Here is a 14,638-nt window from a genome sequence, read left to right as displayed (position 1 = left end):
AAAGAGAAAGGAATGCAAATGAGGAATTTTTTACCTTTGAAGTTGTTGTAACCAAGAATCAAAGATTGGAGCATAGTCAAATTTCCGATTTCTATAGGTATACTTCCTTCCATAGAGTTGTTCTACAGTGATAAATACCTCAACTCTTTGCACTTGTATAAACTATTGGGAATACTACCAGAAATATGGTTCCCATCCAAGCTTAATTCTTGCAATTTAGAAAGGTTATAAAATATTCTCGACTCTAGATGACCTGCGGTGAGATTGTTAGTTATAAAACAGCTTTAAACTATTGAAAATATATTCAAGATCGAGAAAGATATAAAATCTAAAAAACATGATATTATATCTTTAAAGTTGTTAAAAGAAAGACTAATATTCTCAAGATAAGTAAAGTTTGTAATAACTAATGGAATTTCACCACAAACATATAAGTAAACCGATCAAAATTTATTAATAAATTTTCTAACAAACCCATATCTTCTATGTTGAGCACTAGAGGCATTTGTTCTCCATTTCTTTCCCTTTTTATTTTCTTAAACTTGAAAATTTTGTTCAAATTTTTTTCACTGCTTAAGAAAGCTGCAAATAGTTGAAAATATTCAATCCAAACACATCTTTACCCAAGAAATCGTTATTAGAAAAAAATTATGTACGCGAGAGAATTCAAATTTTCATTCACTAGTGAAATTTTATCTAAAATATATAATAAATCTGTAAAAAAAATATTAATATTTTAATAGAAGATCCTTATATTTTTGTTGAGCCCTATATGTATAAGTTTTGCATTTCTTTCCCGTTTTAAAAATAAAAATAAATTTTTTGGTAAATTGTTTTAGTACTTATGAAAGCACCAAATAATTGGAAGTATCAGGTCCAAAAAAAACTGAAGCATCCAAAAAAAATAAATCAAGTAGTAAATGTGACAATATTACATACAATTTTTTAAGTAACATATTCAAGTAGTTAGAAGTATGAAATGTGAAACTAATTTATTTTTTCATAGCCAAAAGTATTTCTATATTAAGAGATTAAAAATTTTAAAAACTACAGAAATATAAAAATAGTTCTAAGGTATTTGATTAAGAGAAGACTAACAATACAACTTATTTCAATATGTAGGTTATAACTTATTCATTTAGTCTGACCTAATTTGATATTAAATAATTGGTTGATGGTTCAATTGTATATAAAAATTAGGTATCAAAAAATGAAGAAAAAAATTGGAATTGTTCAAGTGAGAGTAGATGGCCTGCAATGACAACGTTAGTTATAAAATAATTGGTATTAAATAATTGGAATATGTAGGTTATAACTTATTCATTTAATATGCCATAATTTGATAGTAAATAATTGGTTGATGATTCAATTGTATATAAAAATTAGATAACAAAAAATGAAGAAAAAATTGAAATTGTTCAAGTGAGAGTAGATGGCTTTCAATGACAACGTCAGTTATAAAATAAACTTTTTAATAGTGAAAATAAAGTTATGGTTGAGAAAAGTATGGGACCTGAAAGAGAATTATCTTCCAGATATAACCATTCCAAGTTTGAAAGGTTTCCCAGAGTCATGGGGATTTGCCCTTGGAGGCTGTTGTTAAACAAGCTCAACTTTCCAAGTTTTGACAAATTTCCAAGAGTGGACGGGATAACACCAGTGAAGTTGTTCATGTACAAAAACAAGCCTTGAAGTTTAGCAAAAGAATCAAACCATGATGGGATTTCTCCACTGAAGCTGTTGTTACCAAAGTTCAAATATTTCAGACGATGCAAATTAGTTAACTCAATAGGTAAAGAGCCATGGAAACTATTATGACAAATGCTGAGGGAGGCGAGGAAAGATAAATTTCCCAATTGAGATGGGATGGTGCCTGTAAGATCCATGCTTGACAAATTCAGAGCAGTGACTCTGTGGTGTCTGGATCCACAGGTGACACCAATCCAATCACAAAGAGAGGTAGAAGTGGACCAGTTGGTTGCTAGAAGATTGTGCGGATCGTGCGTGATATGGGATTTTAAGGCTAAAAGGGTAGATTGATCAGTGGTGATGTTGGCAGAGAAAGTAGCACTAAAGGTTGCAAATAGCAGCAAAAACATAAGAGGAGGGAGGAAGGGAGTTTTTTCCATAAGGTTGGGTGTGGGTATAATGCTTCTCTATTGTTAGTTCATTGTCTTTAAATAACATGGATTTAGGCAGGGTATCCTTTGAGTCATAATTTGGAAAAGAATTAACATGCAAGACTTAGTCTCAAGTTGAAGAGCAGAACTAATATACTTGTTTTAAGACTTCATGTCTGGACCAATATTTCACGATTCAATGACTTTTTTCTCTATATCGTTTTCTACTTCATGTCGTATGTAACTTACCATCTTAATTTTTATTTTGTTATTCCAATTATTCAAACCATGTACTACAAACCTTGTTTCTTAACGTATTATTTGAGTAATTTGAATATTTAAATTATTACAAGAATTAGATTTAAATACTTTAATATGCAATACGAATAGTTTATGATTTTTTAATATATACTTTTATTATTTTCAATTAGTTCTAAGAAAATCTCAATTCAAATTATAAATTGAATTTGATCATAAATAATCTAACTTGAAATTGATTTTCTCTTTTTCTATCTTTTTCCTCAACCGTAAGCCGTCGTTAGTTTCTTTTCTTCTTCATCTTTGCGTTGACACTAATCTTGGTATTGGGTGTCGACCGTCGGTATTCATTATTTTTCTTTTGCCTTTTTAATTTCTTTTGTTTTATTCTTAATAATTCTGCCTTTTTGGCTCATATTCTTTTTCCTTTATGGCATGTTTTTTCTCTGCCTTTATGGCATGTTTTCTGTTGCTTGGCTGTTGTTTTTTTTCAGGGTTGGATATGACATCATCACAACTGATCAATGTGACACTTATTTGTTATCATGGTGATCTTCCATACTTTGGACCATCAAATTTAATTTGGATATATGATTTGCGTTTGTGAATAGCATTTTCACATAGCATGATTTTGATTTACGATTTATTGTTGGTCTTTCAATAGTTTTATTCTCTTTTGTGGTTCGTTTGTCGATGCGGTCAGATCTGTTAGTATTTTCCTCTTGTTCGAGTTTATTTGGTTAGGTTTTTAACATTTTCCTTATATGGTCCTTGTGTGATCTTAAGTGGCTAGTTTTCTTGTGTTTAATAAAACATTCTTATTATATGTTTAGTTTACGATTGTGGTTTACAAACTTTTATTATAATTTAGATATTTTCTATTTTTAATAAAATTAGAGGACTCTATAAAAAACCCCTTAGAAACCGCTTTTACTAAATAAACAAGCTACGGGATAACATTAAAATTGTTTTGTTTTCTTAATCAATAAAAGCAAATTCTACCCAAGTCCGCGTTAAGAGTCTTCGCATACCGTGGAAAGCAAGTCATATTCAAATGAAAATACAATAACTTTTAATCTAAGATTTCTTATAGCCCCGCCAAATGTGAGGATACATCCAAGTACAACATAAAGAAAAAGCCAAAATACAATGGAATACGAAAAAGAGACAGCAGAAGAGGGTTAAGACACTAAACAACAAGTATTTGGAAATTATTGAAGACAAATTTTACATAAAACAACCATCGAGAAGGACCTGCCAACCATCGTACAATGAAGTCTTCTGTTCTGTCCACCGCTTGTTTTGCAACAAAAATCTGTCGAAGAGACCGCTTCTCTACCATTTTGCAAATCTTTGTTCAACTCTCGCGTAGATCCTAACGAACCACTATGGTTTCCCAATTGTGAATACGATGTATGTTGGAAAAGAGTGAATTTCATTGATAGATTTAATATCTAAATTAAACTCATGTTCCTTTTGAATATTACAAATTAAAAGATATTTTTAATTTGAATATTAGTAAGATAATTATTCTTTGAATATGTCAAATTAAAAGTTATTTGTTACCTATTTAACTTTGAATATGAAAGATTATTATATCCTTTAGAATATTTCAAATTAAAATAATATTTATTTACGTTTGAATAGTAAAAGTTGACTTTAACCAATCTTTAGCCAAGGCGGCTAAAGAGAAAGGGAAAGCTCTCAATTTAATTTGATCTTCGGTAACTCCCTGTGGTTTCATGCTAGTGCAAACCATGTGGAATTCTAGTAAGTGTTTGTGCGGATTTTCATTGGGAAGGTCGTGGAAAGTGCTAAAAAGATGAATAAGTCTCGTCTTTAACTAAAATAGAGTCTCGCCATTAGGAAAATTGATGCATAATGACATCTGAGTGACAGGAGTTGCGACTAGCTCTACAAATTGATTGATTTTTTGGCAATAAAATTTATATTCATCAAAAAAAGGTTGAACAAAAAAGGTTTATTCAAATAAGATATGAATTCAAAGATTAAAACTTGAACCTTAAACCCTGAATCCTATGTTGGATCATAAACTTGATCCATTATGGGAGCCTAAACCCAAACCCAAACTAAATTGATGTCATTACTTACATCATTTAATTAAAGATGTCATTGCTTACATCATTTAATTAATGATGTCATTGCTTACATCAATTTAGTTAGGTGAGAGTTAGATATTTGTTGAATTTGTAATGGTTTAAATTAGTTTATTTGTGTGGTGTAGGATTGTTCTTGAGTAGTATAAATACCCCTTCCCATTTTAGTTTTAAGCATCAAGAAAAATTAAGAGCTTCTAAGTGAGTGAAGAAGCAAAGTCTTATAAGAGTGAGTTGTAGTTCTTGTTTTTTGAGTGAGAGTACTCTTGTAATATTTGTTTGAGTTTCAATAAAAGTTGTTTGTGTGAGTGTTTTATTTCCAACAAAGTGGTATCAGAGCGAGTTGGAAAGATCGAAGGTCTCGACGAGAGGATTACGACGCCGCCAGAATTTTCTCAATCTGAGTTCTGACGCACCGCCACGCACCGCCGGAAGACTGCTGCCAGAAAATCGAGTTGACTCACCGAGTCAGCCGAGTTGGAGCCCTTGACCGAGTTGTCCAAGTCCCTCCAAAGTTTTTTTTTCATCGTTCCGGATTCATCCGTGCAATCGGATTTTACAAAATCTCATTATATTGAGAGATATGGCAAATGGTATGGCACCATTCCAAGTTCCGACACTCAACAACAACAACTACGACAATTGGAGTATCAAAATGAAGGCACTTCTTGGATCACAAGATGTGTGGGATATCATAGAGAAAGGCTATAACGAGCCTGCGGATGATGATGCTTTTGCTACTCTTACACCAGATCAAAAGACAACTTTGATGGATTCAAGAAAGAGAGACAAGAAGGCTCTCTACCTCATCTATCAAGCATTAGATGATGATGGTTTTGAAAAGATTTCAAGTGCAAGCTCTAGCAAGGAAGCGTGGGAGAAGCTGCAAACTTCTTACAAAGGATCCGAGCAAGTGAAGAAGGTTCGTCTCCAAACATTAAGAGGTGAATTCGAATCCTTAAACATGAAAGCATCTGAGTCTATTTCAGATTATTTCTCAAGAGTAGTAGCTGTTTCTAATCAATTAAAAAGAAATGGTGAAAAGTTAGACGATGTGAGGATAATCGAGAAGATACTCCGTTCGTTGGATCCCAAATTTGAGCACATCGTCGTGACGATTGAAGAAACTAAAGACTGGCATTTCCCACTTGAGAACCTTTGGAAGTATAGCCCATGTTCACGTACCAGACGAGAGAAGAACGAAGCTTGATGATAAAAGCGAGAGTTTTATCTTCATCGGCTATGATGCTAATTCGAAGGGCTACAAGTTGTACAATCCAGACAATAAGAAGTTTGTGATTAGTCGAGATGTGGTCTTCAACGAAGAAGGAGAATGGGATTTTAACTCTCATACAGATGACTTCAATTTCTTTCCTCAGTTTGAAGAAGATGAGCAGACAATGAGGGAGCAAATAGATGAATCTCAACAAGAGCTTGCAACTCCACCCACTTCACCAACATCAACCACTCAAGGAGACTCATCACCTTCATCATCGTCAAGTGGGAGTCAAAGTGAAAGAGTTGTGCAACGCACAAGAAGCCTTAGAGATCTCTATGAGGTAACTGAATGACAAGATAATCTTACATTATTTTGTTTGTTTGCCGATTGTAAACCAGTGAGCTTTCAAGAAGCGGTACAAGAAAAGAAAGGAGAGATGCGATGGACGAAGAAATCAAGGCCATCGAGAAGAATGACACATGGGAACTTACCTCACTTCCCAAGGGACATAAGGCGATAGGTGTCAAATGGGTGTACAAAACAAAGCAAAATGCCAAAGGAGAGATTGAAAGGCACAAGGCGAGGCTAGTTGCTAAAGGCTATAGTCAAAAGGCTGGAATTGACTATGATGAGGTATTTGCTCCTGTTGCTCGATTGGAGACTATCAGACTAATCATTTCTTTGGCAGCTCAAAACAAGTGGAAGATACAACAGATGGATGTAAAGTCTGCCTTCCTAAATGGAGTTCTTGAAGAGGAACTTTACATTCAGCTACCATCAGGCTATGAAGTCAAAGGGCATGAAGACAAGGTGTTGAAGTTGAAGAAGGCTCTTTACGGGCTAAAACAAGCACCAAGGGCATGGAATAGCCGAATCGACAAGTACTTCCAAGAGAATGGTTTCAACAAATGTCCCTACGAGCATGCTCTATATATCAAGATCAAAGATGAAGATATTTTGATCGTGTGCCTCTACGTGGACGATTTGATCTTCACTGGAAGCAACCCAAGCATGTTTAATGAATTCAAGGATGTGATGATGAAAGAATTCGAGATGACATACATGGGGCTCATGGCGTACTACCTTGGCATTGAAGTTAAGCAACAAAATGATGGAATTTTCATTTCACAGGAAAGCTATGCAAAGGAGATACTGAAGAAGTTCAAGATGGAGAACTGTAAGCCAATAAGCACACCGGCAGAATACGGGATCAAGATGACCAAACATGAAGAAGGCGAAAGTGTAGATCCAACATTCTTCAAAAGTTTGGTAGGAAGTCTACGCTATCTAACTTGCACGAGACCCGATATTCTTCACGCAGTTGGATTGGTTAGTCGCTACATGGAATCCCCAACAACCACCCATTTTAAAGCTGCAAAGAGAATTCTTCGCTATCTGAAAGGTACAATTGACTTTGGCTTGTTCTATTCAGTTTCTAATGATTACAAGCTTGTTGGATATAGCGACAGTGATTGGGGTGGAGACATAGATAATTGAAGGAGCACTACTGGATTCGTATTTTTCATGGGAGATATTGCATTCACATGGATGTCAAAGAAACAACCGATTGTCACATTGTCCACTTGTGAAGCGGAATATGTTGCTGCTACCTCATGTGTTTGTCATGCAATTTGGCTTAGAAATCTATTGAAGGAGATTGGTTTGATACAAGAAGAGCCTACCAAGGTTTGTGTCGACAACAAGTCAGCCATTGCCTTAGCGAAGAATCCAGTATTCCATGATCGAAGCAAGCACATTGATATTCGCTACCACTATATAAGGGAGTGTGTTGCAAGAAAAGATGTGGAAGTTGAATACGTGAAGTCACAAGATCAAGTTGCTGATATTTTTACCAAGCCACTGACCAGCGAAGACTTCTTAAGATTAAGGAACCTACTAGGGGTCACGAGATCAAGTTTAAGGGAAGGTGTTGGATCATAAACTTGATCCATTATGGGAGCCTAAACCCAAACCCAATCTAAATTGATGTCATTGCTTACATCATTTAATTAATGATGTCATTGCTTACATCAATTTAGTTAGGTGAGAGTTAGATATTTGTTGAATTTGTAATGGTTTAAATTAGTTTATTTGTGTGGTGTAGGATTGTTCTTGAGTAGTATAAATACCCCTTCCCATTTTAGTTTTAAGCATCAAGAAAAATTAAGAGCTTCTAAGTGAGTGAAGAAGCAAAGTCTTATAAGAGTGAGTTGTAGTTCTTGTTTTTGAGTGAGAGTACTCTTGTAATATTTGTTTGAGTTTCAATAAAAGTTGTTTGTGTGAGTGTTTTATTTCCAACATGTCATTGTTAGATTTGATCAGAATGATGCAAAGGAATTCAGTCTCGGAGATTTTGAAGAGTTGAACCACCTTTGTGGAGATGTTTGTGTGAAACTGGTAGGAAATGCGATCGATGCAGATGAGGCTATCAGAGCCAACCTTTCGAACAAGAAGAGTCTCAGCAATGTAAGAATAAATTTGGATGGAGATATAAAGGAAGATGATGTAATCAAAGCATTAAAGCCGCCTTCGGAGTTGAAGATAGAGTTCATAGGCGGGTGGTTCTAGTTCAGAACAGAAAGGATGGTACAAGGTAACAGGTAATATCTCCACATCATTCTCTCTTTTGTTGTTTCTTTACCATTTTAATCAACCCCTTTCTTTTTCCCGTGTTGGAGTTGCAGTTCAGTAATTTTCATTTGGAGAATGATGCAGTTGTTATTGTGAAACTCCTAACAGACAGAGGATCCACATTATCCAGTCTCGGGAACATGAATGATAAATTAGCCTTTTGTGTCAAAAACTTTCAGTGTGTTATCTTATGTTCTTCGTTCGGGCAATGAACCCCACTCATTACTTTGCACCTTTTACATTGTGGCTGGATAATAGTTCTTATGATGCACTCTTTTTCCATTTTCTCTCAGCAGAAGTGGTACTTTAACGACACACCTTTTTATATAAAAAAATTAGTAATCAGTACTGCTTAGATAAGATGTTATAGCAGGACATGTTTCTGCTATCATCATCTAATTAGATGAGATGTTATAAAATCTCAGTGGCTGACGTATGCTCTAAATGAATCAGTTCAACGAGCCAAGTTATCTTAATCTTATTATTTCTTAGTGTTGTTTTCATTCACTCTAGGTGTTGTCGTTGGAGGTGTTCTTAGCTGCAAGGAAGATGTTTGGTTTTTGATAATTCGCATTTGCTTCATTGCTTGTAGTGTTTTATATTTTCTTCTTTGTGCGTTTAGAAATTATAATTGTTGAATGCTAATAGTTTGCTTGTACTCCGTCCAGTAAAAGATGACTTATTAGGTGATTTACTGTGTACCCGATCCATCCTTATATTGAGAGTTAAGAGAAGATTATTTATGTTAATAAATAAAGGGTAAACTACTCGTCATGTCTCCAATTTTCAATGTATTTCTGTTTTGGTCAGTACTAAAAGTTAAGTCTAAGACTTTCCCTGGTTGGTTTTTTATTTCTAACAAAATAATAACGGAATAGGGTCCGCTGTTGTTGCTATTGACCGTTACCCATTATATTGCGACCGCGAGCCACCTTTATTAGTGTGATTTCATTGCAAACCACTATTTTCCGCTATAACAATTTCGAACACCACCTCGACCGCTATATAGTGAACGTTATTCCGTTATATGGCCGCTAGTTGAATCCAGACAAAAAAAGTTTAAACTAATTTTATCAAAAAAATCAAACCGAAAGTTTTAAAAAATAAAAATAGGCGGGCCACATACTGAGTACTGACATTAGAATACTTAAATAAATATTTAAAATAAAATTGAGTCGATGAGAATATGACATTTGTTTTCTTATATTAATGAATAATACAAATTAAAATACATTTGGTTTTGTTTTAATTTTCATCGACTTCTCTGCTGCTCTCTCAGTTGTGTGAATAGAAGAAGGTTCTATGGAGTTAGGTTGTTACACCCAGAGCCGTCTGAGACATTTTCAGAGTCGTCTCAGATATTTTCTGGGTCTTGAACGAAACTAAAAGATATACCCTTATAAATTGAAAGTATATTCTATTTGAATAACTAATTTAAAATTACGTCAATAAATCGTAGAAAATGATTAAATTAGGGGTTTAAATTATAAAGTAAAAAGTATGATTGAAAAAAATTAAGGACCTCAATTTTAAAGGTAAAAAGTGAGATTAAAAAAATTAAGACCTCAATTTTAAAGGTCAAAAGTGATATTAAAAAAACTAGGGCCTAGGGGCCTCAATTATAAATGTAAAAAGTAAGATTAAAAAAATTAGAAGTTCAATTATAAATGTAAAAAGTGAGATTGAAAAAAATTAGGGTCATCAATTATAAATATAAAAAGTGAGATTGAAAAAATTAATGGTCCCAATTATAAAAATAAAAAGTGTGATTACAAAAATTGGGGACATCAATTATAAATATAAAAATAAAAATAAAATTGAAGAAAATGAAAAGACTCAAATATAAAAATAAAAAATAGGAGCCCTATAAAAAAAGGGCCCCTAAGCGGTTGCTCATAGTGCACCCTAATAGTCGGCCCTAGTTACACCGTTTGTTTTCTTATGCCCTTATAAATTGAAAGTATATTCTATTAATTTGAATAATTAATTTAAAATTACGTTAATAAATCGTATAAAAATTATTAAATTAGGGATTTAAATTATAAAGTAAAAAGTATGATTGAGGCCTCGATTTTAAAGGTAAAAAGTGAGTAAAAGATTAGGGGTCTCAATTATAAAGGTAAAAAGTAAGATTAAAAAAATTAGGAGTTCAATTATAAAGTTAAAAAATGAGATTGAAAAAAAAATTAGGGTCATCAATTATAAATATAAAAATGAGATTGAAAAGATTAATGATACCAATTATAAAAATAAAAAAAGTGTGATTACAAAAATTAAGAACATCAATTATAAATATAAAAATAAAATTAAATGAAATGAAAATGAAAATGAAAATACTCAATTATAAAAATAAAAAATAAAATAAAAAAATAGTAACCCTATAAAAAAGGGCCCCCTGAGCAACCTAGCCAACTCTGGGTTACACTGTTTGTTTTCTTATGTTAAGTGTAGCTTGGGTTCATGAATAAAAGTATCTCATTATCAGTGTATTGCTTTCTCTCGATTTCTTGAACCTTTTCTGGTGTAGTTTGTGGTGATTGTTAAAAGTCAAAATTCACAGCTACATTAATGGTCTTACTTTGCTGCACATGGGGCGGTTGAATTCAAAGTTGGCTGTCAAAATTAGGCGCATGAAATTGTTGAATTTTATGGATGATAAAATTGTAGATTTAGTCATTGTATTTTAGGATATTTACAAGATTAGTCCTTAAGCTTCAACTATAAATACCCTAACCCATTTAGCTTCAAAACCATCCCAAATCATTCTAGTTTTCTCTCAATACTAGAGAATTTAGAGAGTTTCTTGAGAGTTGTTTTTCTCTTTTTTTATCAAGAGAGAATTATCATTGTTTTCACCTTGTTAGATCGAGAGAGGTTGTAATTCCTATTTTCTTATAGTGAATTTCTTCTACCGTTGCCCGTGGTTTTTACCTTATATTATTTAGGGGTTTTCCACGTAAATTTTGTGTCTTCTTTATCTTCATTTTTTATTTTCTCAAATTATTAGTTGCGATTTTGCTATATCCGATAGCCGTCTTCCGTAACAATTGGTATTCGAGCCAAATTTGAGTGTGTAATATATGTTTATTGTCTTTGTGGTTGCCACCAAAAGGTGGATCCTCCAACATAAGAAAGTAAGAAGGTATTATCCATTCTTTGAAGGTTCTAAAGAACTATTCACGATAGTGAAATAGTGGGAGCTATCCGTAAAAGAAGCTATGGCAACGAAATTTGATAATGAAAAATTCAATGGGAGAAATTTCTCATTGTGGAAATTAAAGATGAAGGCCATCCTGAGGAAAGACGGATGTCTAGCAGCTATCAGTGAAAGGCCGATAGATTTCACAGATGACAACAAATGGATTGAAATGGACGGGAATGCTATGGAAAACTTTCATCTAGCATTAGTAGATGAAGTATTATCAAGCATCGAGGAGAAGAAGACAACAAATAAGATATGAGATCATCTCACCAAATTCTACGAGGTCACATCGTTGCACAATAAAATTTTCCTTAAGAGGAAATTATACACTCTCGGGATGCCAGAATCTACTTTAGTGACAGAGCACTTAAACACGCTAAACACTTTATTTTCTTAGCTTACATCCTTAAGATGTACAATAGGAGAACAATAACGTGCTGAACTTCTACTTCAAAGTCTATCGGATTCGTATGATCAACTCGTCATCAACTTGACAAACAGTAATGTATCCAGTCTAGTCTTCAATGACGTTGTAGCTGTTGTTCTACAAGAAGAAAATCGGCGCAAGAACAAGAAAGACAGACAAGTAAATCTGCAACAAGCAGAAGCGTTGACAATGATGACAACGATGAGAGTGAGATCAACAGAACATGGCCAAAGTAGCAGCCACAAACATGGTAGATCGAAGTCGAGGAGCAAGAAGAATTTAAAGTGTTACGACTATGGAAAGAAGGGTCACTTGAAGAAAGATTGTTGGAGTCTAAATAAAAACTCCAATCTACAAGGTAATACCACAAACACTTCAGATGATGGAGATGTTCTATGCTGTGAAGCGTCAACCACCGTGGAAGGCAGAAAAAGATTTGCAGATATATGGCTCATTGATTCGGGAGCAACATATCACATGACCTCAAGAAGAGAATGGTTCCATCATTATGAACCTGTCTCAGGAGGATCTGTGTATAGTTGCAATGATCATGCCTTAGATATCGTTGGCGTGGGAACCATCAAATTGAAGATGTATGATGGAACAATCAAAATTGTTCGAGATGTGCGGCACGTAAAAGGCTTGAAGAAAAATTTATTATCCTATAAATTGTTGGATAATAATGCAAGCAAGATTGAAACACGGAAAGGAATCATGAAGGTGTTCCATAGAGCGCTTGTGGTGTTGAAAGGCGAAAAGATAGCAGGAAACTTGTACATGCTAAAGGGAGAAACTTTGCTAGAAGCATAAGCCTCTGTAGCCTCATGTAGTTCAGATTATGCAATGCTATAGCATTAGAAACTTGGACACATGTCAGAACAAGGAATGAAAGTCCTCGTGGAGCAAAAAATTACTTCCAGGCTTAACAAATGTATCACTTACTTTGTGTGAGCATTGCATAACAAGTAAGCAACACCGGTTGAAATTCAACACATCAAATTCTAGAGGCAAAAGTGTTCTAGAATTGGTTCACTCTGGCGTATGGCAAGCACCAGTTACATCCCCTAGGCAGAGCAAAATATTTTGTCTCATTTATTGATGACTACTCCAGGAAATATTGGGTGTACCCTATTAAGAAGAAATTAGATGTGTTTTCCACTTTCAAAAATTTCAAAGCGCGAGTGGAACTTGATTCTGGAAATAAGATCAAGTGTTTCAGAATAGATAATGGAGGACAATACACAAGTGGATAATTTGATGACTTTTGCAGGAAAGAAGGAATCAAAAGACAGTTCACAGTGGCGAACACTCCTCAACAAAATGGAGTGGCAGAGCAGATGAACAGAACCTTGTTAGAAAGAACAAGAGCAATGTTGAAGGATACAGCCCTAGAAAAATCATTCTGGGCAGAAGCAGTCAATACCGCCTGTTATTTGGTGAATCGAGCTTCATCAACTGCAATAGAGCTGAAGACACCAATTGAGATGTGAACTGGTAAACCAGCTGATTATTCAAACCTCCATATATTTGGAAGTATTGTGTACGCGATGTACAACTCCCAAGAAATTCAAAGTTGGATCCAAAATCCAAGAGATGCAAATTATTGGGATATGTTGATAGTGTAAAGGGGTATCGCTTGTGGGATCCCACTGCCTGCAAAGTGATCATTAGCAGGAATGTTATCTTTGTAGAAGATAAACTAAAAAGAAAAGAAGACGATGATAGAACTGAAAAGTCAAAGACTACACAGATACATGTGGAAAATGAGGTTGAACAAGGAGATTCTTCTGAAGCAGAACCAGCACATGATGAACAAGAACAAGAAAGTTCTGAAGCTCTAACAACTCGTCAATCAGATCGTGTGAGAAGATGTCCCAATTAGAACTCATATTATGTTATAAAAGGTAATATTGCATACTGCCTTTTAACAGAGGACGGTGAGCCATCAACATACGAGGAGGTAATAAACAGCTCAGATGCTTCACTGTGGACGATGACAATGCAAGAAGAAATTGAAGCCCTTCATAAAAATAATACATGGGACCTTGTGCCACTACCACAAGGAAGGAAGCCAATTGGTAACAAATGGGTCTTCAAAATCAAGCGAAATGGTGACAATCAAGTTGAGAGGTATCGTGCAAGGCTGGTGGTCAAAGGATATGTTAAAAAAGAATGTATTGATTTCAATGAAATCTTTTCTCATGTGGTTCAACTAACAACAGTTCGAGTAGTTTTGGCAATGTGTGCTACATTGAACTTACATCTAGAGCAACTATATGTTAAAACAACTTTTCTTCATGGAAATCTTGAAGAAGATATTTATATGCTCTAGCCTAAAGGTTTTGAAGAAAAAGAAAAGAAGAACTTGGTTTGCAGGTTGAACAAATCTCTTTACGGTCTAAAGCAGGCGTTGAGGTGTTGGTATAAGAGATTTGATTCATTCATTATGTGCCTTGGATACAACAGACTTAACGCAGACCCTTGTGCTTATTTCAAGAGGTTTGGTGATAATGATTTTGTTATATTATCATTGTATGTGGATGACATGTTGGTTGCAGGACCCAACAAAGATCATATTGAAGAATTGAAGGCACAACTATCTAGGGAATTTGAAATGAAGGATTTGGGATTAGCAAACAAGATTCTAGGGATGCAAATTCACCG

At 34.4% G+C, this 14,638-nt stretch overlaps 1 protein-coding gene across 1 annotated transcript; it reads right to left on the bottom strand.

The window, feature by feature from the left end:
- Positions 1-1,451: 1,451 nt before the first annotated feature.
- Positions 1,452-2,118, bottom strand: LOC120125849 (leucine-rich repeat receptor-like serine/threonine-protein kinase BAM2). The gene has a single exon (XM_039144183.1). The coding sequence runs from the start codon at positions 2,097-2,099 to the stop codon at positions 1,452-1,454; it is 648 nt and encodes a 215-aa protein (XP_039000114.1). The 5' UTR covers positions 2,100-2,118.
- Positions 2,119-14,638: the final 12,520 nt, after the last annotated feature.

This window comes from Hibiscus syriacus, unplaced genomic scaffold (assembly GCF_006381635.1).
Source record: "Hibiscus syriacus cultivar Baekdansim isolate YM2019G1 unplaced genomic scaffold, ASM638163v2 tig00110445_pilon, whole genome shotgun sequence".
NCBI lineage: Eukaryota > Viridiplantae > Streptophyta > Magnoliopsida > Malvales > Malvaceae > Hibiscus > Hibiscus syriacus.
This window is presented reverse-complemented; position numbering and strand designations above follow the sequence as displayed.

Bases quoted from the DNA above. Each gene is read 5' to 3' on its own strand.
- LOC120125849 (XM_039144183.1), bottom strand. From the start codon at position 2,099: ATGTTTTTGCTGCTATTTGCAACCTTTAGTGCTACTTTCTCTGCCAAC.